Source organism: Phacochoerus africanus, chromosome 6 (assembly GCF_016906955.1).
Source record: "Phacochoerus africanus isolate WHEZ1 chromosome 6, ROS_Pafr_v1, whole genome shotgun sequence".
NCBI classification, from domain to species: domain Eukaryota; kingdom Metazoa; phylum Chordata; class Mammalia; order Artiodactyla; family Suidae; genus Phacochoerus; species Phacochoerus africanus.
The window spans coordinates 109,261,727-109,286,553 of NC_062549.1; the positions used below are offsets into that span (position 1 = coordinate 109,261,727).

General features: G+C 52.3%; 1 protein-coding gene across 3 annotated transcripts; it reads left to right on the forward strand.

Moving 5' to 3' along the window:
* The first annotated feature begins 1,294 nt into the window (after positions 1-1,294).
* Positions 1,295-24,827, forward strand: ADORA3 (adenosine A3 receptor). Of its 3 annotated transcripts, XM_047785016.1 has the most exons (8): positions 7,813-9,965; positions 10,525-10,542; positions 13,767-13,773; positions 18,547-18,628; positions 20,491-20,838; positions 22,338-22,404; positions 23,448-23,548; positions 24,577-24,827. In XM_047785016.1, exons 1-8 carry the CDS (start codon positions 9,616-9,618, stop codon positions 24,810-24,812), a joined length of 1,209 nt encoding a protein of 402 aa, XP_047640972.1. In that variant the 5' UTR covers positions 7,813-9,615; the 3' UTR covers positions 24,813-24,827. The 3 variants fall into 3 exon arrangements, with proteins under 3 accessions (XP_047640971.1, XP_047640972.1, XP_047640970.1); XM_047785015.1 differs by lacking the exons at positions 7,813-9,965; positions 10,525-10,542; positions 13,767-13,773; ... (3 more) ...; positions 23,448-23,548; positions 24,577-24,827 and adding exons at positions 1,295-1,362; positions 11,628-12,737; XM_047785014.1 differs by lacking the exons at positions 10,525-10,542; positions 13,767-13,773; positions 18,547-18,628; ... (2 more) ...; positions 23,448-23,548; positions 24,577-24,827 and adding an exon at positions 11,628-12,737 and having other exon boundaries at positions 9,080-9,965.

Here is a 24,827-nt window from a genome sequence, read left to right on the forward strand (position 1 = left end):
CCTTCTGTCAAGCATCTCCCTGGAGCTCATCCATTGGGCATAGCCGGGGTGCTCTAGGTATACCCAGGCACTGCTGAAGCGGGGCGGCGTGACTCAGTAGCACCCCCGGAGCACCATTAGCAGGGCTTGACAAGCAGCCTGCTCAAGGATCAGGGGCAGCCATGAAAGAAGATCATGGCTTGGCTGGGGATTCCGAGAGATGGGGACCAGAGTGACAATGGAGCCCACGGAGAAGAGCGCGGATAGAACCGCCCCAGGGAGAGACTGGGAGAATCAATCTGGAGGAAACGCGCAGGAACTCGGAAGCGCATCCCTGTGGATTCCCAACCACGTGGAGTCCCAACATTTCTGCCAGCGAAGAACCCTGGCTGCCCGCTCCGGGCCTGACCTTGAACTAGCCACTCGGGGCAGCAGATTCTTCTAGTCCTTCCTCCCCCCGCAAATCCTTGTGTCCTGGAAACCCCGTGCCAAACAGCGATCTGGGGCAAGTCACTTGGCTTTGTGAGTCCCGTTACACCGTGTGTCAGACGAAACTGGCCAGCTAGGGCCGGAGGTGGTGCTGGGTCCTGCAGACAGAGCAGTGCCAAGACGAGTGAGGAAGGGAATAAACCAGCTCTGGCTGCGAAAGGGTCACAACGGAAATAAACAGAGGGAAATGATGCGGGGGGCGGGGGGGACTCGTGTGTGTGTGTGTGTGTGTGTGTGTGTGTGTGTGTGTGTGTGTGTAGAGGGCACCACTTTAGATATATCGCAGAGAGAATGAAATAGGCTATTGTACATAAAAAGGCTGAAACCACAAACTGTACTGTAAATATCAGACATTCTCTCTGAGGGTCCCTTTGATGAAACCCGAGGTGCTCACAAGCTGTTTTCTGTCTGTACTGGTTTGCAATTGACGTCAGAAGCACAAGGCTATTTTTGTGGAGGAAGAGGTCTTCCTGCATCCCTCCTGACTCCTCGCGGGACGTGGAAAGCTAGGCTCTGCACTCTCACCAGGTGAGGGGCAGCAAGACCTGAGCATAGCACATCTTGCATCTAGTGAGAACGCAGCGTCAGTCGCCTGTACGTGCCAGGCGTTACTTCAGGCTCTTGGTGCTTTGGGGAGAGGGTGTGGGTGGAAGATGGAAAGATGAATAAGGCACAATTTCTTCTGCAGTTTTCTTAAGGAATTTTCTAGTTGCTGGAGGTTTCCTCGCTAGTGAGAGGAGCCGTCGTGGAAATAAATACCTACAAAGTAGTGTAAGAAGCGCTCGAATAGAAGCATGTGTGAGATGAAGTGGGAGTGCAGAGGAGGAAGCTTTCGACTCAGCCTGGCTCTAACTTCGGTCCTTTGTGGAAGTGGGTGAGGCCACGTAAACAAAAGTAAGTTCTCCCGGGGGAGGGGAGGGAGTGGTGCTCGCGTGCCCCATACGGTGTCATTGCTAAGGGAGCGTCCACTAGGTCCTGCGGGACACTGATGCTTCAGCTATCGTGTTGACAGCTTTCCTCAGAGGACTCAACCCCAGGGGGGATTTCTAGTCTCAGGTGAGTTTGGTTTTTTTTAATCTCCAAACTGATCATCTGGGGAAAAGTCCTCACCCCAAAGGCATGCAGGAAAATTGACAGAATCTTTATACCATAGGCTGGGATAATCAACCAGCAGACACGCTTTCAAAATAAGTGCCAATGGGCCTTCTTCTGTTGGTTCTGCATATTTATTATTTACACTCTGCCTGCTTCCAAAAAGGATTTGAGCCACTCATAGCAAAAGAACAGGGCAGGAGTTCCCGATGCGGTGCAAAGGGATGGGTGATGTCTTGGGAGCACTGGAACATGGGTTCAATTCCCAGCCTGGTGCAGTGGGTTAAAGATCCGGGGTTGCTGCTGCTATGGCTTAGGTCACAACTGTGGCTTGGATCTCCAGCAACAGGAGCTGGAGAGCAGACAACTGACCCAACTGGCCTGGGAACATCATAGGCTGCAGGACAGCCAAAAAGGAAAAAGAAAAAAAAAAAGAACAGGGCATAATGGGGTCCCCAGGTGCCAAGGGCTGACATGGGTCATACAGACTCTGTGAAAAACCACAGCGTGGTTACGGAGACAGAACACCAGCAACGAGCCTCTTGGCTGCCCACACAAAACCCAACGAGACAAAGCTTTTCCACTAAGCAGTTCAACAAAGCAGGCCAGCTTATGAAGAAAAGCAACCTCTTTTCCAGCACGAACCTCCTCAGAGAAATGCATCCTGAGCAACTTTCTGGAGGGAACATAACAGCAGAGAGTATCTTGATGAAATGCAAGACGCGCTTCGCATGACTGCTGCTGTTTTTACCTTTAATAAAAAGCGAAGACAATAAGGTCGTCCAGGAAGGCGCGTCAGTGGGGAATGAGAGTCACATGGTTCCAGGACACCGCTGTCTAATCATGGCCCACGGCGGGACCAGCACGTAGAGAGTGTGGGGGGCGAGGGTGCTGGCCGCTCTCCACTGGCCCAGAGGAACCACCGTCTGAGCTGAGCGTTGGCAGGAGCTGGAGAGCAGACAAGTGACCCAATAACACACTGACCCTAGTAGCTGGCCCGACCCGTGAAACAAGTTTCATCCATTAGGACACGGAAAAATCTTCTGCCCCAAGTGACAATGCGGGCTTTGGCATTGCTGATGTGGAACCCTTCTTGTGTGGTTCACTTGAGACGAGCCAGGGCTTTGAAGCCCAGACAGACTTGGGTTCGGGCCCAGCTCTGCCATTTTCTGGCTGTGTTTCCCAGAGCCAGGCATACAGGGGCCCCGGGGCCTTAGCTTCCTCATCTGTGCAATGGATCAAATAATACTCACTTGCGGGGTCGCCGGAGAATTGTCACCAAGGCATGCAAACCTCCTGGCCGAGTGCCTGGTGCATGTCAGTTGGCACCCATCAATGCAGCTCTCACAACCGTAAATATGAGAGGCCTTGCGGAGCAGGTGGGGGAGACACATATGGCATCAAAATGGGGGGAGTTTGCACCAATTCCTGCGGGCGTGGCCTCACATTTGTTAGGTAGAAGGTAAAAAGAAGGGGGGCCAGGACCTGGCCCTGCTGGAGACACGTAGGATCAGCAGCTGCTTTACCCAGATTCATTTCTACACCCTCTGGTGTCTAGATTAAGAGCCTGGGGGTCAAGGGCAGGAAGTCAGTTGGTCACTGCGGGGGTCGTGGAGCTGCCCAGCCCAAAGGGCTGGAAAATGGCTCAGTGGGCTTGTGCCCATAGAAGGGAGAGGATGGATATCGGAGGTTGGCAGGTGCCAAGGGAGGGCTGGCGATGTAGGTGTGGTGAGGAGCAAAACATCCCGGTGGCACCTGCCCTCGTGGTCTCTGTCCTGCCCTGAGTCAAGGAGGCCGGAGACGCTCTGTCCTCAAACAGCCTCTGACCAGTTGTGCAACCTGGAGCCTTCCCCTCCACCGGTCTGCCCCAGTTTCTTCTGCTGGGAGATGAGATGAACGGACGCCTGCCATGTGGGCTCGTGATGCTAATTGAATGAGTGTTGTTCTTCACACTATGAAGAACAACAAATACTGTTTTTATTGGAAGACTCACGGGTTTGAAAGGAGAAGCTGCTTTTCAGCCTTCTTGGGTCCAAGGGACGGAATTTGGTACTGCCCAGGAATGTGCTTTGAGATTGGATTGAAGTTAGGCAGATAGAAAGGGCTCCGTGTCTCCCTTGCTTTTAGTCCTCTCTCTTCTTTCATTTGCTGCACCACCCAAGGGGGCTGGCAAAGCGGTGCTTGGAGGCCATGCCCTTAGTTTCTCGCTGGTCTTCTTGCTCAGCGGGCTTCTTGAGCGGTAGTGGAACTGTGCTGCCACCTGGTGGCCACTGCTCCACATAGCGCCCTTGACAGGGACACAGGAATAAGAGCCTCCCTCTACTTCTTAAGACTCAAGCAATTGGAATATCTCACTTCCCAAGTCCCTAGGACCTGGAACAAACACAGTTGGCTGAATCCGTCTCTGGATTCTCCACTAGGGGCCAGAGGCCTTCTGACATGCTCCGTGTAGGTGGAGGGTCTGGTGGGTGGGGTGGAGGCGCCAGGAACAGCTCCCCTTGCCTGGGCAGGATTTCCTGTTGCTCAGAGTGAAGGAACCCTGACCTCTTTCCTCCCCACTCGTGCGGACTCTAATTGAATCTCCTAAACTCAGCCTACAAGAACTCCCTGGCTCCTTGGTCAAAGCAGAAGCCTTAGTAGGAAGTCCCCTGGGGACAGTGGCTCCAGATCAGCCCAGCCTCTTCCCTCTGGCTGGACTGAGAGGCAGAGAAGGGAGGGGTGCTGAGAGAGGGGAGGAAGAGAGGCCACCATCCTGGAGCGACTCTGAGCACTTGTTCTTTCTAGGCCTTTGCTGTTGGCTAGCAAGCATCAAACTCTGTAAAAATATAAGGCTTTGGGGAAGTGGCGATGGGGGCAAGAGGAAGTGAGCAAAATGATTTTGTGCAACTCTGCAGGCAGCAGTTGAGTCAGTGAGAACTGGCCCCTGGGAGAAGCCGCCACCTTCCGCCTGTGGAACATTCTGTCTCAGCAGCCACCTGCACCAGTTCTGGGGCCCCAGAGTTCTTTCCCAGGGCCCCTGCTAACACTGCATCTTGCTGTGACTGCAGACTGATTGCTGGGGTTTCCCGGGCTTTTCTGAGAAGCTGCAAAAGAGCCAGGAACCATCCTTGGCCAGCCTCTTAGGATTTTAAGCAGAACCCCAAGGACCAGGTTGCAGCCTTGAGGTCGAGCTGTATCCTGTTGTGTCATCCCAAGGGGACTCTAGGCCAGTTTGGGACACAAGGGGCCTTTTCTCAGGTCTCTAGCTGCTTTCTCCTCAGTTCAGGTTCATGGCTCCTTCTGGACCCTTCCCTCCTCCAGGGATTTCAGGTTCTCTTAGTAGAACTGAAACAGACATGGCCTTTGTGTAGGCGGGGAAAATCCACTGAGCCACCTTTCACTCACAGTTTATTTTTAAAAAATATTTTTTTGGAGTTCCCGTCGTGGCGCAGTGGTTAACGAATCCGACTAGGAACCATGAGGTTGCGGGTTCGGTCCCTGCCCTTGCTCAGTGGGTTAACGATCCGGCGTTGCCATGAGCTGTGGTGTAGGTTGCAGACGCGGCTCGGATCCCGCGTTGCTGTGGCTCTGGTGTAGGCCGGTGGCTACAGCTCCGGTTCGACCCCTAGCCTGGGAACCTCCATGTGCCGCGGGAGTGGCCCAAGAAAAAAAAAAAGCCAAAAAAATATATATATATATTTTTGTGTGGCACCTTGGTGCCACAAAAGGTTTTCTTTGTGGCCCAGAGGTCCCCTTGGGGCCCCAGCCCCTCTATGGCCTGCCTGTAGAAGTGTCTCTCTGATGCCTCTGACTCTTGTTCACTGGGAGTCGGTGATGGACCTACACTCTACCTGGACTTTGTTCCTCTGGTCTCGGTCACCCCTTTCTTCTCCAGGCATGAGTTTAGAATATGACAACATCAGAATATGACAACATCAAATCCAGGGACTCCTTGTCCTTGCGAAAGCTAGTTCCCTTGAGCATTCATTGACAAAAGCCGGGAGTTGAGGTTTCAGTGCCAGCTCTGCCACTTCCCAGCTCTGCCACCAGGGGCGACCTACTTAACCCTTTGGCGCCTCCATGTACTCAACAGTCACGATGCTCTCGCTTCATCCAGAGCGCTGGATGCCACCGGGTGCCTAAACCGCTCACGGCCGCCGCTGGTAGGATGGAGCGCGCTTCGGTCCTAGCCGACCGGCATCCTCTACCCAGTGCTGCGTTTATATTCCCTGCTTCACCGAGTTGCTTTCCTAGGCATTCATTTATCAATATTCTCAGAGCTGCCAGGGGTCGTGTCAGGGGCTAGAAATGCAGGAAGGAAGAGTGGGCGTCCCGGCTCTGCAGACGTTCACGGGGGACTACGCCTTGGGGGTTGGGGGAGGCGTGCAAAGTTTTCTTCAAAGTTCTGTTTAAGAAGCGTCTAGAAGGAAAAGTGCTTGTGTTCTGCGAGGATGCGGGCTTGGGGGGACCTTCCCAGCCGGAAAGGAGCGCGTGCACAGGGAGGAGGAAGTGAAAGGGCCCGCTCTGCGCGGGGGTGCCTGTCCCGGTGGCATTTATGTGTCCCAGGGAATGGGGGCGGGGGCTGGGAGACCCCCGTCTCGGAGGGTCCCCGATGCCATTCCGAGGAGTCTGGACTGGATTCCCGAGAGCAGCACGGAGGCTGTGAGGGGGGCTCGGACCCGGGGCTGGGTTAGGAGGCTCAGCGATGATAGGGAAGCTCCTGACTGAGAGTGGCTGTGGGCGGCGGTTGGGGCGTGGGGAAAGGTGACCATTCGTCCTGGCCTCTCTGTCCTCTGTCCCTGGCTGCCCTTTGGTGTTCAATCGAGAGTGAAACAGACCCCCAGGGGCCGGTCCTGGGCCCCAAATGCTAAGTGATCGTGAAAGCCTTTCCCCTCCCCCTCAGATCAGCCCCCCCCCTTCCCTTTTTTGCGGAGAGGAAACTCCCCAGGTTTGGGCAGAGGATCCTGGGAACAATTCCTGGGAGAAGCGGAGGCTGGGCCAGTGGCTCCAGGGGTAACCCCGGTCTCTCCTTTGTCCTGGGGGTTATTCTCTCCCAAGCTACCCTGTGCCCATCCCCACTTTTTTGGGCCCAAACCCCTCTCCTTGGCTTCCTAACCCAGCTGAGATGGGCCGGCTTCAGAAGGACTCACCTAGGTCTCAAAGGAGAGGAAAGGGGCCAGAATCTGAAAGCGCACATAAGCCAGGTTTCCAGCTGTCACATCCAGGCCTAATGGCCCACTTCCAGTGGATGGATCAGTTCAGGCACTTTTCTCGGCCTCCATCACCTTTCTCCTGCCCCCAGCTTCGGGCCCACAACCCCGCAAGGGCCACGATCTTTGTCCTTCTAAATGCAGGAGGTGTCCAGTGTCTGGCCAGCTCCCGGACACAGAGCAGACATCCACGCACCACTCTGTGGCGGGCCCACTCCTTCCATTCCCCCCCCCCCCGCCAGATGGCCTGAGAGGCAGACCCGGAGCTACCAAACCCCCAGGGAAAATGCTCCTTAGCTCTACCAGAGCATGTCACAGCCAGGCGACACAACTCCTCCCTACCCTAGAGGGCCTTTCTGTCACTGCAGGTTATTGGGTGCTAAGATGGCTGAAGGTCCGGAGAGGGGGGTACACATTTTCCAGCGAGTCACCAAGACTCGACAGTTGCTTTACAGTGAGGAGGACCCATCTGGGGAGCACACAGCCTGCTAGAAATTGCTTTCTGTGTCTTCCTTCTCTGAAGGAAAAGAGCGGTTGCAGTAGAAACATGTAGGAGAGGCCACGGTGGAGGTTGGTGAAGATTTTCATGGTCCCCAAGCGCAGGGATGTGGGCGCTGCTGACACGGGGAGATGCTGGAGCGAGAGAAACGCAGCTGGGGGAGTTCCCTTTGTGGCTTAGCGGGTTACAAACCCACGTGTATCCATGAGGATGTGGATCCCTGGCCTCCCTCAGTGGGTTAAAGATCTGGCGTTGCCGTGAGCTGTGGTGTAAGTCACAGACACGGCTCAGATCCTGAATTGCTGTGGCTGTCATGTAGGCCGGCAGCTGCAGCTCCAATTGGACCCCTAGCCTGGGAACGTCCATGTGCCGTGGGTGTCGCCCTAAAAAGACAAAAAAAAAAAAAAAAAGAATTGCAGTAGAAAATTGTCAGAACACTGCAAACCAACTACAATGTAAAAAATAAAAAGCGTTTAAAATGGAAAAAATAATAAAAAAAAATTTTAAACAAAGTAGGAGAGGGCTGCCCCTTAAAGTCTGGGGAGTTTGCTCAGGTAGATGTGGCAAGTCCAGCAGGATGAGCAAGGAGACCAGCAGACTTGGGATTCTGCAGGGGAGGTGGTGCAAAGGATGCTGCAGAAGCAGGACAACTAAAGGAGACGCTGGCCGGCCCCACGCCGGGCCATCTCGCTAGTACCCGCTGAGAAGCATTTGTTTGAAACACCCGAGCAGCACTCGCAGGATTGTCAAATTTTATTTTGGGCTGTACATAGATTGGTGCTTAACATCAATATTATAAACCCTTCCATCCACTGTGTGAGCTAGGGTGCCACTGTTGCTTTGGCTGTCTCTCTCAGTAACTCTTCGAGGGGCAGCACTGAGAAGCTCGTGACCCTCAGGGACCCTGCGACACAATTGCATTCCAGGGTCTCATTCCCAGCAGTTGAGACCAGGTGAGCAGCTTCGGGGAGAGGGTCAGATTCCCAGACAGACAGCTGTTCCTGCAGGGCGGGGCTCGGGGCAGGAGGGCAGGAGGTGTGCCCCGATTATGTGCACCTGTTGCCCCTTCCCTCCTTTCTGTGTGGCCAGTCATCCTGTTGTCCTCTTGTCCCTCACATAGCTTTGACACGGTCTGGTTGCTAGTGTGAGGGCGTGCTGGGCGTGTGGGCTGAGAAGGGGAGATGAGGTGCCAAAGATGTGATGCGCACGGGAGGTGTTCACGTTTTGCTCATCCAAACAGGGCATCTGAATTTGTCCCTTTGGCGAAAGATCTTTGATCCAAAGCCTGGGTTCCAGCTGTGCCCAGGGAAGGGTCAATTCATGTGGGTGAATTCTCAGCACTTGCCGTTATGCACTGTGTCATCCATCTGGGCTGATATAACCAAATACCCAACACTAAGTGGCTTAGAAACAAGAGACATTTATTACTCATAGCTCTGGAGGTTGGGAAGTCCAAGATAAGTCCCCAGCAGAACCCGTGTCTGGTGTGAGCCCACTTCCTGCTACATAGATGGTGGAAGGGGCAAGAGAGCTCTGTGGGTCTCTCTTAAAGGGACACTAATCTCATTCATGAGGGCGCCCCTTTTATGACCCTGTAACCTCCCAAAGCTCCCACTTCCAAATGCCTTGACCTTGAGGGGCAGATGTCAACCTGTGAGCTTCGAGTAGACACAGGTTGTCAGTCTGTAGCTTGCACTCAGAAACAGCCCATTCTGGCTGAGGTTAGGAGCCTGCCACCAAAGTCCACTTCTTGTTCCTCTGCATGTTCTGTTTACGTCCTTATCACGGGATCTTTCTGCTAAGCTAGCAGAAAACGAGAACATGACATAGTCAGTGCTCCCAGCCCCTCTCCCACCCAGTGTGACATTCTTATCCGGTCCCCGAGGAAATGAAGGCTGAGCCTCCTTCACGCCACACACATTCCTCCCCCCCACGACCCCGACCCCGTTCTTTCCATCTTCTCGCCGAGGGCTCCTGGCTCTGGGCTTCCTCTTGGCCCATCTCACTTCCTGAAACAGCACTGAAGAGCACTGCTTATCTCGATGGAGCTCGAGTAGCCCTCTGGAGGTGGGGGAACTGAGAGCCGTGGCACTTTCACATTCGGCCCACACAGAACTGTCCTCCAGGCTTCTGGGAACTCGGGGACGTGTAGCCCATGTCGGGGCTGGAAGTGATGGCCCGGGGATGGGCTCTCTTTCAAGAGAGGGGGTTCCACCAGCGCAGAGAAGGAATGGGCCAGTGGTGAGTTCTGGACTGCAGCTGCTGCCCCTGGACTCTGGCAAGATGTCGGGCAAGAGCTAGGCTCCCTGGTCCACACGGATCCTGCAGGCACATCTGTCCCCTGGGAGGCTCCTCTTGGAGAGCAAGATGCTGGTCAACAGCACTGCTGTGTCATTGGCCAGTGTGGCCTACATCACCGTGGAGATTCTCATCGGGCTCTGCGCCATAGTGGGCAACGTGCTGGTCATCTGGGTGGTCAAGCTGAACCCCAGCCTGAAGACCACCACCTTCTATTTCATCGTCTCCCTTGCCCTGGCTGACATCGCTGTTGGGGTGCTGGTCATGCCTTTGGCCATTGTCGTCAGCCTGGGTGTCACGATCCACTTTTATAGCTGCCTTCTCATGACCTGCCTGCTGCTGATCTTCACCCACGCCTCCATCATGTCCTTGCTAGCCATTGCCGTGGACCGATACCTGCGGGTCAAGCTCACGGTCAGGTAACTAGGTTGAAGAGGGGTGCCGTGCAGCAGTGCAAGGGGCGCCTGGGGAAGGGGGTTACAATGTTCAGATCCTGGACTTTTTGAGTGGAAACCAATCCAAACTGGCCTCTGAGCTTGAAAGAGGTTCTTTTCCCTGCTTGGTGTGTGATGAGGGTTTAGCAAGGACGAGCTGAGGCTCAGGAACTAGAAAGCAGAGGACACTCTGACCGCACCACCCCCACCCCCACCCCACGCACCGACTATGGGAGTGAGGTGCTCGAATCCCGGCGGGGGGGGCGCTAAGGATGATAAAAGCTTGATGCATCTTTAAATAGTGAAAAATGCTCTTGATTTTTAGAAATGACAGAAACATACCAGATGATAAGATAAGCAGACAGAGAAGAAGAAGAGGAGATAAACTGATGGTTTTGCTCTTTGCAAATGTAGGTTATTTTAAACCTATCTTAACTTTGCTTCCTCTTCCATGTTGAGAATGGAGCCCAAAAAGTTCTCCATGGCAGAAAGTAGTAACAACCTTTCGTGTGCCCATGTGAACAGAACAGACTGCCAGATAAAGAAACCGAATTCCCCAGATGTCCTGAGCTGCATTGGTCTCTGTCTCTCCTCTTCTCTTGTGGAAAGTGCATGGTGAGGGAGCCACCGACTTGGGTTCAAATCCCAGATCTTGAGGTCTGATCTTGGGCCAGTTATTCACCTTTTTCTGCCTCATTTCCTCAGCATAGTGGTTAAACTGCTCTGAACATAGACTTACCTCTTTCCAGTTTTAGCTCCACCACTCTTAGCTTGTACAAGCTGCTTAGCTGGTCTGTTTCATTTTTTTTTTTTTTCAATGATAAAATGAGGATGATAATTGCACCTGTCTCATAAGATCAAGTGAGTCAATGCAGGTAAAGCTCTTCGAAATATGCCCGGCACACAGTCTAGACTCAGTCAATGGTAGCGGTTAACTACTGTGGTGCCATTACCATCCACCAAATGGAGATTATCATAAAAATACCTCCCGTTTGTCATGAGATTTCATTGAGAGAAAGTCTACTGAGGCCATAGTACTGGAAAATCTGTTTCCTTCTTGCAGTCTGTGTAGAATGTTGTCAGGAAGAATGGTTTAAGGAGAAATGGTGACTTTTGATGGGATGAGTCTTTTAAGGTCCTAGAAGCACCTCAACATGACCTTGGCAACTCCACGGACTCTTAACTCAAACACCAAGTGTGGTGCAAATAGAGAAGCAGGGGCAGACACAGATAGAGGGGGAGGAGGGCAGAGGCAGTGTCTGATTTATGGAGAGTGGCACAGCAGTCAAGCGAAGCAAGCAGGAAAGCAGAGCACAGCAGGCCAACGTGCTTTGAGGAGCTGATTTCTCCCCAGGTAGGCCATCCCAGGAGACTTCACTAACTCTCACCTCCCAAGGATTGAAGAATTCTTGGGCTAGAAATAGAACTGGGAGTGGGGCATGCAAGCCCCAACTCTAGGCAACTCCAGGTCCACTGGAGGTTGTACTTTCTTAGCAAAGTTCCCAGTCAGCATCAGCTCACTGTGTCTTCATATCCAGTAGAGTTTGGCTGAAATCACCATAGAACGCCAACACTCTCCAGCTCCAGCTGCCCCCACCCTTTAGCCATTCCTGCTGGGAACTCACGGACTCTCTTCCATTCCAACAGATACAGGAGGGTCACCACTCAACGAAGAATATGGTTGGCTCTGGGCCTTTGCTGGCTGGTGTCATTCCTGGTGGGACTGACCCCCATGTTCGGCTGGAACGTGAAACTGACCTCAGAGTACCACAGGAACCTCACCTTCCTTTCCTGCCAGTTCCGTTCGGTCATGAGGATGGATTACATGGTCTACTTCAGCTTCTTCACTTGGATTTTCATTCCCCTGGTTGTCATGTGCGCCATCTACCTTGACATCTTCTATGTCATCCGGCACAAACTCAATCCTAACTTCTCTGGCTCCAAAGAGACAGGTGCATTTTATGGACGGGAGTTCAAGACAGCCAAGTCTCTGTTTCTGGTTCTTTTCTTATTTGCCTTGTCCTGGCTGCCTTTATCTATCATCAACTGTATCATCTACTTTAAAGGTGAAGTCCCAGAAGTTGTGCTGTACTTGGGCATCCTGCTGTCCCATGCTAACTCCATGATGAACCCTATCGTCTATGCTTATAAAATAAAGAAGTTCAAGGAAACCTACATTTTGATCCTCAAAGCCTGTGTGATTTGCCAGCCCTCTAATTCCTTGGACCCAAGCACCAAGAAGCCCTCTGAATAGTTCATGAAAGATGACCGTCCATCCCATTGACCTTCGGATTCGACAACAACAAACACTTGGGGGTCTGTCCACCTGGGCCAACGGCTCACATGTCTTTGCTGCCTTCCACCCAGGTGGGAAGCGTTTGGCTGGCTGCCTCCAATTGTACCTTCCCTACGATCTAATTCATTTGCTTTCTCGTCCTTCTTTTCGATGTTCTGGGTATCTGACTTGAGGACAGTGTTCTACTGCTATGGCTGCCTGTGCCCCTCCCTCCCAAACAGAAGTGATGGAGTTTGAAGGATGCCTCCACTGACATCCTGACCAAAGGCCGCCCAATCAGGCTGGATACATACACGATGCTGACGCAGTTCTCCTCCACCGTGGAACTAGGAGGACAACCCTGCTCTTGGCAGATGCCTGGAAGATGGTGGGAATGCAAGGAATGAACTGAGTTTAAGGGGGACTTAAATTGCTGAACTCACTTGTCAGTGTATTTGAGTAAATAAAAGAAGGTAACTACCTATTGTGTAGCTCTTTGCTGAGGGTCAGACCCAGCTGGCTGCTCCTGGCACTCAGGCTGCTTGCTACCTGATGCCATGTGACTTGTTCATCTGTGTAAATTCTAGGACCTTCACCCCGGCCCCCCAACACCCTACTCCTTTTTTCCAGGGCTGATCAGAGCATTTGTCAGCTTTATGAACAGTTCATCAGGTGTTAGAGAAGAGACACTGCTTATCCCATTGCGCCATAGCAGGAGCGTCCTGGTGTTTTATTTTAATAGGATTAGTGGAAGCACGGCAAAAAGAGACACTGGGTAACCATCATTTGTTGAGCACTTTCTATGTACTAACGATTTTGTATACATTATCTCTTTTTTTTTCTTTTTTAAAAATTGAGGAGTTCCGTCGTGGCGCAGTGGTTAACGAATCCGACTAGGAACCATGAGGTTGCGGGTTCGATCCCTGCCCTTGCTCAGTGGGTTAACGATCCGGCATTGCCGTGAGCTGTGGTGTAGGTCACAGACATGGCTCGGATCCTGCGTTGCTGTGGCTCTGGTGTAGGCTGGCGGCCGCAGCTCTGATTGGACCCCTAGCCTGGGAACCTCCATATGCCATGGGAGCGGCCCAAGAAATGGCAAAAAGACAAAAAAAAAAATTGAAGTACAGTTGATTTACAACGTTGTATTAGTTTCACATGCACAGTACAGTGAATCAGTTATACACACCCATACCCACACCCACACCCACACACACACACAAATCTGTTCTTTTTCAGATTCTTTTCCCTTATAGGTTATTACGAGATGTTAAGTACGGTTCCCTTGTTCGTTATCTATTTTATATATGGTAGTCTGTGTATTTTAATCCCACACCCCTAATTTATCCCTCCCCCGGGGCGTGCATTATCTCTTTTGGCCCTCACAGTCTTTGAGGTCCCACCATTATTATCAGCGCTATTTTGCAGAAGAAAAAAACTGAGGCACAGAGAGGTTAAGTAACTTGTCCACGATCACACAGTTAACAAGTAGGAGAGCCAGGATTTAAATGCAGCCCTGGAGTTCCCGTCATGGCTCAGTGGTTAATGAATCCGACTAGGAACCGTGAGGTTGCAGGTTTGATCCCTGGCCTCGCTCAGTGGGTTAAGGATCTGACGTTGCCGTGTTCTGTGGTGTAGGTTGCAGACACGGCTCGGATCCCGCGTTGCTGTGGCTGTGGTGTAGGCCAGCAGCTACAGCTCTGATTAGACCCCTAGCCTGGGAAGCACCATGTGCCACGTGTGTGGGCTTAAAAAGACAAAATAAATAAATAAATAAATAAACACAGCCCTGCCTTGTGAGAGAGCCCAAGCTTCTTGCTACTCTCCGTAGACATGCAGAGGGACCTGTAACTTCTACAAAGTCCAAACTCTTTAAGTTCAGCTTAGGTACAACGAACAGACACCTGGGTACAAACTCTGGTTTGTATAGTCACTGACTGCTGGGGTTTTGGCCTTAGCTACGATTGTTGATCTCTCATTAATCAGGACATCAGACAGCAACAGAGTTCTAGTCGCATCATTGGGGCACTGAGTGTGGCTCTGGAGATTCGAGGTGGCACCTCGGAGGGGGCTCTTCAAATCTGCAGCCGTGGACCGTCACCCCCAACAATAAATATATTAACTTGATGAAGAGTAGCAGGATGGAGATTTCAGTTAAACCACATCAAAGAGGATAAGTGTACAGAAAACATTTTTTTTTCTCTCTCTCTCAATGAATTCTTAGCCAATATCCTGCAAGTTTATCCTACCCCTGATCTTAGGCCAGAGTCTGATAACCATGTTTATCTTGTTAACATTTCACTGCAGGGAAGTGTCCTGTGTCGCGCCTTGTCGGCCCAGGAAGGATCAACTCTGTCTGGGATGTTTAAAAGCCCATATGCACTTTTGTGCTAGTGCCAGGCAGAGCTGGGCACCCCAATAGCCACGGCCTGGTGCCATCCCCAGTCCTCTGTTCCGGGCAGAGGACCAGGGTGCACCCCACCATTTCTGGGGGTTCCTGGACATGGGAGGGTACTTTTGTCCTGATAAGCTCCCTGTCAACATTTTGGGGGAGCTTTTTTGCTTTCAAAAAAACAAGCCTTCCCCGTCTCCAATTTTTTTTTCTTAATGGTACCCTCTTGTTTGATTTAAGGCTTTTCGCCTTGAATTAATTTTTGTGTTTAGTTAAAATGCCCCTCAGGACCAGGCCCTGGGTTTACACTGGGGCACTGGGTGTCCCTGGCACACTGTTCTGCCCAGGACTCGCCTTTGCCCTGTGGGGAGACCCGAGGGCAGGGCTGGCTGGTTCTCAGGCTGTAGCAGCACTTGGAACTTTGCCCTTTTTGGAAACTTGAGTTGAAGTGTCTGCTTCCCCCCCAAAGAGAACAGCAGTCCATCCCGGATCATGCGGTGTCCTCAGATAAGCTGTATTTCCTGAGTTTCAGAAACACACCCCCCCCCCTTTCTCTCCCTCCTCTTCTCTCTTCTCCCTCTTTTTTCTTTCCACGGGAACCTCTTGAGTGAAGGGGCTCTGCCAGCCCAGAAGAGGCCCTTACGGTGAAATGGCTTTTGGTGTGAGCTCAAAAAAGATGAACCAGAGTTTCCATTGTGGCTCGGTGGGTTAAGAACCTGACTAGTATCCATGAGGACACAGGTTTGATCCCTGGCTTCGCTCAGTGGGTTAAGGATCCACTGTGAGCGGTGGTGTAGGTTGCAGAGGCAGCTCGAATCTGACATTGCTGTGGCTGTGGCGTAGGCTGGTGGGTACAGCTCCAATTCCATCCCTAGCCTGGGAACTTCCATGTGCTGTGGGTGTGGCCCTAAAAAGAAAAAAAAAAAAAAGATGAACCAAAACTCACTGGTAAGGAGCTGGACCAGAAGCAGCAAGACCCACTCTGGTTTCAAGTTTAGAGCTTAGTGTCCCAGGAGTTTCCCCAAGTCTGCCTCCTGCCCAGCTCCCTCCAGCTAAACATCAGCATGAGCGGCTGCTGGGCTTTCATTTTAAAAGGAACACGGTGAAAAGACCACCCAGACTAAACCGAGGTTGGCTCCCTCCTCCTCCGTACGAATTCGCTAGAACAAAGGCTGATGTTAAGTCTCTGGGCTGATTTACTCAATTTATTTTTTATTTTATTTTATTTTGCTTTTTTGCTTTTCAGGGCTGCACCCAGAGCATATGGAGGTTCCCAGGCTAGGGGTCCAATCGGAGCTACAGCCATTGGCCCACACCACAGCCACAGCAACACAGGATCCAAGCTGCATCTGCACCCTACACCACAGCTCACAGCAATGCTGGATCCTTCACCCCCTGAGCGAGGCCAGGGATCGAGCCTGCAACCTCATGGTTTCTAGTTGGATTTGTTTCCACTGTGCCACAATGGGAACTCCAATTTACCCAATTTTTTAATCAAGTCAACTGTGGAAATGAGTGAAGCCCAACCAAGTGAGAGGAGCACAGGCTATTTATTCTGAGCTTACGATAGCACGGGAGTCAGCCGCCGCCCCTTGCTGTTTGGCAGAGACTCAAAGGCAGGCCAAGGAGTGGGGTCCTTCTACGTTGTAGAAAAAAGGCTGCAGGTCCATCCTGACTGGAGCCCATCGGCCTGGGGGGCCTGCAGTCGGGCTGAAGTGGGACATCCTTGTGTGACTGCTTAGGGGGGTTGGCTTTTTCTGGTTGGTCCCTCATTGGACAAAAATTAGGGAAGCGCTCAGTGATTCATCAGGTCCTGGCCACTCGAGGCCAGTTGTTACAAGGACTATTGTTTGGCTCACCGGATTGTTCTTGGGAATGATGGTCTCACTTCCTATAAGTCTGGTTTACATCAGGCTGGCTTCCTGGGCCAGTTACTATAGATAAGGGGCTGGTTTCCTGGGCTGGTTGCGGGCCAGAGTTCTATTTTTATATGTGGTCTGGCCACGGCCCCTCTGAATGTTCAGTTTCTAACCAACAAATGCACATTTTCTAGAGAAACCCTGCCCTTAGATACTGTATGGGGATGATGGGAATAAGAAAATAAGGCTGCATCTTGCCCCAAGTGCTCAGGTGACATGGCAGATGTAACAGGCCTTTGTAAACTCCAAAGGGGTCCATAGTTTTGCAGTTGTTGCTACTGGGGAAGCAGAATCGAGTGATGGAAAGAATATTTTTTTCTTTTCAGATTCAGCACCCCCCCACCCCCTGGTGGCTGCCCTAGCTGTGTGAACTCAATCTTAGCCATTACTTAAACTGAGCCTCCGTCTTTCTCATTTGTAAAATGAAACTAATAATACCTGTGTCAAAGGAAGGGGCTCTACAATGGCGTGAATGCCAGGAGCCATCTCAGAGGCTGACTATGGCAAGGTCACTGTCACCTCGGAAAAAGCCTAACAATTATTTCCCTCTAGCATCAGCTACCTAGTCACTGTCCAAATTTTCTCAATGGTTTGCTTCAGCCAGGATCCAAAAAAGTTCCACGTGTTGCAGTTGTGTCAGGGTGTCTCTTAAGCCGCCTTTCATCTGTAGATTCTTGCACCCTTCCTTTTTCTCCCCTTGTAGTTTGATTGTTGACCTCATAAAGGTCTCATGAGGAAGAGATGAGGCAATAGAGGCAAAGCCCCTGCAATGATGCAGGTGAAACAAGAACTGTGATGCTGGCCCGTATGCTGACTTGGTGTGAATTAGACACAGGGTCCTCTTCCGCAAGAAAGGACGTTCTTCAAAACCTGGGCAACTACCCACTTCTGGCCCTTGATGAATAATTGTCGCTCTGGGATGTGCTGAGTAAGCATTCCGCTTAAGTTCACCCGAGGGTGGTTCTATAATTCCAACTTTAAAAATCAGGGAGCTCCCCTTGTGTTGCAGAGGAAAACCAACTCCATGAGAATGCAGGTTCAATCCCTGGCCTCCCTCAGTGGGTCAGGGATTTGGCATTGCCATGAGCTACGGTGTAGGTCGAAGATGCGGTTCGGATCTGGAGTTGCTGTGGCTGTGGTGTGGGCTGGCAGTTGCAGCTCCTCTAGCCTGGGAACTTCCATATGCTGCAGGTGCAGCCCTAAAAATCAAAGCAAAACAAAAAAAAAACTTTAAAAATCAGTGGCTAGGTCATATGATTCCCATTAAGAATCAGGGGAAGCTTCTGCTGCATAGACAGAAAGCCTTGATCTGGCTCTGCCCAGGAAAATCTTCAGGATGTCTATAGGCTGCGGCCTGGCTGCTGGTGCCCAAACACCCACACTTTCATCTGCTCACATGCTCCAGATGCCAGGCACATCTGCCACTGACAGCTGCAGGCTCCAGCCCCAACCCACTCCCCAGATGAGGCTGCAGTGGCCACTGGGGAGGCAGGGTAGTTATGAATCTCCGTCCTAGTCTTCCTCTCAGCTGAACAGGAACTAGGCCTCCAAGAGTTGTGGACAGACAAGAGGCCTGGCCTCGGGTGATACCTGGACCACTGGCAGGACAGCACAGTCACACAGCCGAGTATGTGCTGGTGAGGTTGTGTGTGCACATGCTCTTCTGCGTGTGGACAAGGCCTTGTGTTCCAGAATGGATTTATCTAAGAGGGGGATCTCCACTGTTTGGGCTCTGCTGGGAAGCCCAGAATTTTCTCAGTTGCCCCACATTACTATAGAAGTAAGCTTATGTCCGTGTATGGCATCCCTCTGATGAGGGACCCTTGTGCAGTGCACAACCCAGATACCTGTACATAGTGGCACTTCTTGGATTAACTGGTTGGTCCTCCTTTCCCATGGTCTCTCCAAACAGGATGAAACCATCTTAAGCACAAAGACATCTGTTTCCTTTAAACAGATCCAGAACGCCAAAGACCCCCTGAGTCCGTCTGGTCACCCCAGTTGAAGGTTCACTTCCTTCCAGCCATGGGGCTCTTCATTCTGCTCTCCTTGACTGTCGTTTCAGGTAAGAGATGGGGAGGGAACATCTCCAGCCTCAAGCTTCCCAGCGACCTTGCATTGCCTTCTCCTTTTCTACTTGGAGTTTCTGCTTATTAGCTCAACTCACCAGAAGGACCAGGCTGGGAAAATAAAAGGAGGTGAACTTAGGTCTGGTCCAAATGAGTTCTTTGTTCTTACCTCTCATAAAAGCACATTGGGGAATTGGAAACCCTCAGCTAAAATGAAGGCTCTGTATTCTCCCTTTCAGATTAAGGTCCCTTCCCTCCCCCTTCTCCCCTTGAACACGTTTGTGCTGATGTATGAGGATGGGACTTTCCACTTTGTGTCCATGCCTGACCCCAAAGATGAGACTCAGAGGACCAGGCTGGCCCCCGCTCCACTGCCCTCTAGCCGCGTGACCTTTGGGAGTTACCGTGCCTCTGCTTTGCACGAGCTTCCTCACGGGGTTGATATGAGAACAAAATATCACATCATGTCAAATGATATCGGAGAGCCCAGCCTGCACTGTAGGCTGGTCCCACCCAGTGTGGGCTACGGTTGAGGCAGCATTTGAGGGGAACCGAGCAGACGTCTGGAAGGCTGAAGAAGGCGTGGGCTCTGCAGCCCATCAGGTCTCCTTGGTCAGACACTTCCCCAGCCACGGTCAAGCTGGACGGAGTGGGCACGACTTCCTCGTGATGCAACATCCTGAGACAGCAGAGGTGTCCACACCAGTTTTGCGTGGAGGAAATACGAAGTTCTTAGCCCCTAAGGACAGGGCAGAGCCTGACTCCTCTGTTTTCAGCCCAACACAGCCAGCAGAAGCCTCCGAACCACCTGACTTTCTTCTTTAAAAAAATGGAAGTACAGTTGATTTGCAATGTTGTGATGGTGTACCGCAGAGTGATTCGGTTTTACATACATACCTGAAAATACCTGTGTGTATATATGTATGTATATATATACATGTATGTGTGTAGACACACACACACACACATTCTTTTTCAGGCTCTTTTCTGTTATAGGTTATTATAAGATATTGGATAGAGTTCCCTAGTCTATACAGCAGGTCCTTGCTGTTTATCTGTTTTATGCCCAGTGCTGTGTATCTGTTTGCCCCAAACTCCTATTCCTCCCTCCACTCTTTCCCCTTTGGTAACCATACATTGGTTTTCTCTGTCTGTGAGTCTGTTTCTGTTTTAATCTTCCTTTCTTTCTTAGTGGGGGCCAAGGTGGAGTGGGGGGCCGGGAGCCTCCGTTCTTCAAGCCTCCCACCACGCCACGTGAGAGCCCCCCAAAATCCTTGCAGAAGGGGATCCCATCTGTCACTTACTCTCAGGCCAGGGAAGAAGGCTTCTCCAGGGCTGCCGTGTTGACTTGCTAGGCCTGCTGTAACGACCCTCGATGGTGTGGCTTAAACCACAGAAATGTGTTGCCTTGCAGTGATGGAGCTGGAAGACAAAGCTCTAGGCGTCGGCAGGTTTGGTTTCTCCTGAGGTCTCTCTCCTTGGCTTGCAGAGGGCCGCCTTCTCACTGGGCCCTCACATGGTCACCCCTCTGTCGTCTGTGTCCTCATCGTCTTTATTAGGACACCCGTCAGGTTGGATTGGGGTCCCTTCTAATTCTCTCGTTTGAACTTAATTCCCTTCTTCAAGGCTCTAAGTCCAAATACGGTCACAGCTCAAAGCACTGGCTGGTCATGAGTCAAAGTATATACTTTAGGGGGACACGATTTAGCCCATAACGGTTGCCAATCCAAAGCTGGCAAAAATCAGCTTCCAATGGTTTAATTAATTCTCCTTGAGGATTCAGGAACTGCAATGTGTTTAAAAAGAGTAATGGGGTGTGTGTGTGTGTGTGTGTGTGTGCATGTGTGTGTTTTCACAGATGCCATGGTCATGGATGAGAAAGTCAAGGAAAGCTTTGTGCTGGACACAGCTTCCGCCATCTGCCACTACGATGCCCACTATAAGGACCACCGCAAATACTGGTGCCGAGGTTATTTCCGAGACTATTGCAACATCCTCGCCTTCACACCCAATAGCACTGACCGGGTGGTCCTGCAGGACACAGGAAACCAGCTCATTATCACCGTGTCCTGTCTGACCAAGGAGGACACAGGCTGGTACTGGTGTGGCATCCAGAGGGACTTCGCCAGGGATGACATGGATTTCACCGAGCTGGTCGTGACGGACAACAGAAGAGCCCTGGCCAAAAATTTTTGGTCTGGAAAAGGTAAGGAGCCTGTCGGGGGGCCCAGTGGGCGTGACCCACAGCAGGGGGCATTAGCTAGTGCTGAATGTGCTAAATACTTCCTACAACTCTCGCTCCCCTAGGCGCTCTGGGGTGAACTGGTCTGTCCTTCCCTCCGGAGCAGGGCAGCCGCTACAGGTGCTGCCCTTGGAATCTGGGGAAGAGGAGGCTGTCTGGGCCCCCAGGGTGCTCTTGTAACCGCTCCCCACTCAGAGCCCTCTGGCTTGTGGAACTTGGGTGACATCTTTGCCTGCAAAGTCTAGAATCTTGAAGATTCGCCCCTTGAGAAGTGACCGATGCTGTAAAAAGCAGTCTAGGCCCCTGGACAAGCCCCTTCAAAATCCGTCCACTTCCAGTGGTTTCATAACTTATAGGGACAAATATGGTCCAAGGGGCGGTGCTTTCTTTTAAGGAGTGCAGTTGGCACCAGGAGGGTGTTGGGTGGGAGTGGCACTGCACAGGGGGACAGGGGGAGTCTGTCGAAGCCTGGGTGTGGCTCCTTTGAGGCAGGGCGAAGGCGTGGGGTCCCCAGATGGTCACCAAAGTTCTTGTGTCCAAGGCTGAGAGCCTCCCTTCCCACCAGAAAGCCCCTCTTGGGCACATTGCTCGCGGAAAGCGCTGCCTTTCTCTTCTTTTCCCTCCTGTGGCTCCTCATTATTTCCGTTTCTAGAAGGGCTGTCTTTTTCCAGGCAACCCTGAGCACAAAGCCAGTAGGAAAACGCACCAGGGGACTTAAGGGACACTCTGGAGAGTCCCCTCCTGGTGCTAGAGAGCCTCGCTCACACTCAGCCAGTAGGTTTTAGCCTCTTACTGACTGTGCGACGGCCTTTGCACCTACTCTGTTTCTACTTTGTGTGGTTCTCCTTTTACTTAGCCCGTGTGGTCTGTCCTGAGTGTTGGGCTCAGGATGAGAGAGGTCCCACCTAAATGTGCTCCTTACTGTAAATGAAACACGGACATCCCACCCCCCGCCCTGGTCTCATCACAGGTGGCAATGTGGCTGGCTATGGTGGCCCTTCTCTCAGAGGGTTTTGGTGGACATCCGAAGCACGATGTGGCAATCGTGTTACCTACTGATCAGTTCTGAAGGACAGGACTGGCCCTCTGGTACCTGTGATGGGCTCCCTCCTCCAGCCTTCAGCCTGGGACTCTCAAACCACGGGCTGCTTCTAGTCAACACAGAGCCTCTGTGCAAATCTGGAAAAGGCGCCCCTTTCCCCAGGTGCACAAAGCCCGGTGGCAGGGTGTGTAATTTGGCAAAGCGAGGAGGGGCTGGATTTCAGCACCTGCTTGTTCCCTCCACCTTCCGCCCTGTGCGGGGTACATTTATACAGCGGGACCCGGTGCTTCCGCTTGACCCAGCCGTCCCCAGGGCACTTGCTCCCGGGAGACCGTGAGAATGCTGGGCAGAGGTGCAGAAGACAAAGCAAGGGGCTGGGGGTGGGTCTTATTTGACTCTCAGCAAATCCTTTCTGACACAGACCTATCAGGCAGCAAGAACAGAAGCTGCAGGGCTTCCAAAGTTGTCCACAAGGCAGATCACTCCAGGTGAGTGGGAACTTTAGGAGACGAACGGACTGCGGGTGGGCAATACAGTGACAACACAACCTGACCACTGATTCGCCCCTGCTGCTTTCAGCCGTGTGTTGTTTCTCCTCCTGAACCATCTATCTTCAAGTGACTGTTTGCTTTCTTTCAAAAGAATATAGTTTAGGACTCTTGGTCGCAAGCAGCAAAAATGCCCTCCAGCTTTTTTTTTTTCCTTCTTTTTCTTTTTAGGGCTGCACGTGCCGTATATGGAGGTTCCCAGGCTAGGGGTTGAATTGGAGCTAAAGTCACAGCAACCCTGGATCCGAGCTGCATCTGGGCGACGCCAAAGCATTTTCATTTTTGGCTGCCCCGCGTCATACGGAGCTCCCTCCCAAGCCAGGGATCAGATCTGAGTCACAGTCATAACCCAAGCTGCAGCTGCAGCAGTGATGCCAGGGATCGAACCTGCATCCTCAGGGACACTATGTGGGGTTCTTAACCCGCTGAGCCACAGCGGGAACTCCCCCTCCAGCTGTTTTAATGCAAGAGGAGAATTCTTCATAAGGAGAGAGCAATGTCTGAGGAAGTGCGCGGGCAGAAACACGGCCACCCTCAGAAATGGTCAGGCGCACCCTCGGCACTTAGCTCCATCTCAATCTGCCACTCTTAGGGGGTGTTTGCCTCTTTGCTCTCTGTGCCACTGTCTTATGTTTCGTTTTTTTGTCACGGGAGAAGATACCTATTTGTAGCTCCTGAGTTTTCTTCTCCCTGTTCAAGAGCCTAGCCTGCCTGAGACCAGCCCCCCAACTCCCAGGCCCACGTTAGTTTCTGAGGAGGGGGCTCGGCCCAGCTTGGTCAGACACCCCCACCCCCGCCCCCGGCCCTGGTCCAATCAAGTGTGGTCTGGAGGAGAGAGATGCTCTAAAGGAATCCGGCTGCCAGGAGCTGCTGGGATTGGGTGGGGGCAGGGGCGGGGAGAGGGGACAGGTCCCGGGAGAGGGGACCCTGCCTAGAGAACCTGGAGGTGGTTTCCTCCAAGGGCCATGTCTGGTTCCTTCCAGGACGTCCATTCTCATCGTCTGCATTCTGATCACGGGCCTGGGGATCATCTCTATAATCAGTCATTTGTTCAATCGGAGGCGAAGTCAAAGGAATAGAAGGGGTAGGTAGTGGTTTGGCGGTGGTGGGAATTGGGGAAAGTGAAAGGGGTCAAGGGGAGGCTTTCAAATGAGTGAATGTGGAGCTCCCGCTGTGGTGCAAGAGGATTGGTGGTGTTTCTGCAGGACCAGGACACAGGTTGGATCCCCAGCCCGGCACGGTGGGTTAAGGATCCTGCCTTGCTGAAGCTGTGGCACAGGTCGCCACTGCAGCTCTGATCTGATCCCTAGCCCAGGAACTCCAGAGACTATAGGGCAGCCTAAAGTGAAAAACAAGGTGTTCCTGTTGTGACTCAGCAGTAATGAACCCCATCAGGATCCATGAGGATGAGGCTTTAATCCCTCCCCTCTCTCAGTGGGTTAAGGTTCGGCATTGCTGCAGCTCAGATTTGACGCCCTGGGAACTTCCATATGTCTCAGGTGCAGCCCTAAAGGAAGGGAGCACTCTGTGTGTGTGTGTGTGTGTGTAGACCTGAGACGAGCACTCCGCAGGCACCGTGTCTGGAGGGCCACCCGCCTCCCCGGCACACGCTGTGGGAGGCAGGTCTGCTTCTTGATGGAAACTTCTGGTTCACCTTGAGGGACCAGACGCCAAGCTCCTGTCAAAGGAGCTTCTGGAGGAGTTCCCGTTGTGGCGCAGTGGTTAACAAATCCGACCGGGAACCAAGAGGTTGAGGGTTCGATCCCTGCCCTTGCTCAGTGGGTTAAGGATCTGGCATTGCTGTGAGCTGTGGTGTGGGTCACAGACGTGGCTCAGATCCCGTGTTGCTGTGGCTGTGGTGTAGGCCGGCGGCTACAGCTCCGATTGGACCCCTAGCCTGGGAACCTCCATATGCCACGGGAACGGCCCCAGAAATGGCAAAAAGACAAAAACCAAACAGACAAAAAAAGGAGCTTTTGGGGCCCCTGGGGAAGCAGGCTAGAAAGGTCCCTGGAGAAGGGTCAGGAGTGGAAAAGGACAGGCTCCCACCTTGAGCCAGGGGAGGGCTGGCCTTTCAGCTTTGTGCCTTCTTCTGCCCTTGGGTGATTGCAGGTAAAGGCCTCGCTAGAAGCCAGAAAAGCAGCCAAGCCTCTTCTGCGGTCCCCACACCCCTGGTAAGTTCCCTCCTTGGCTCTTCTGTCCTGGGCCCTGGGCCCACAGCTCCCTGGTCTTTAGGGCTCCCCATTCCTACACAGAGGACCTTCATTCCGAAGCGGGGTGTGGATCTACCCACCTCTCCTAGGGCCCACGGCAGACAAGCCCAAATCCTCAAGGCCCCTGGGGGATGAATCTGCTAACTTCTC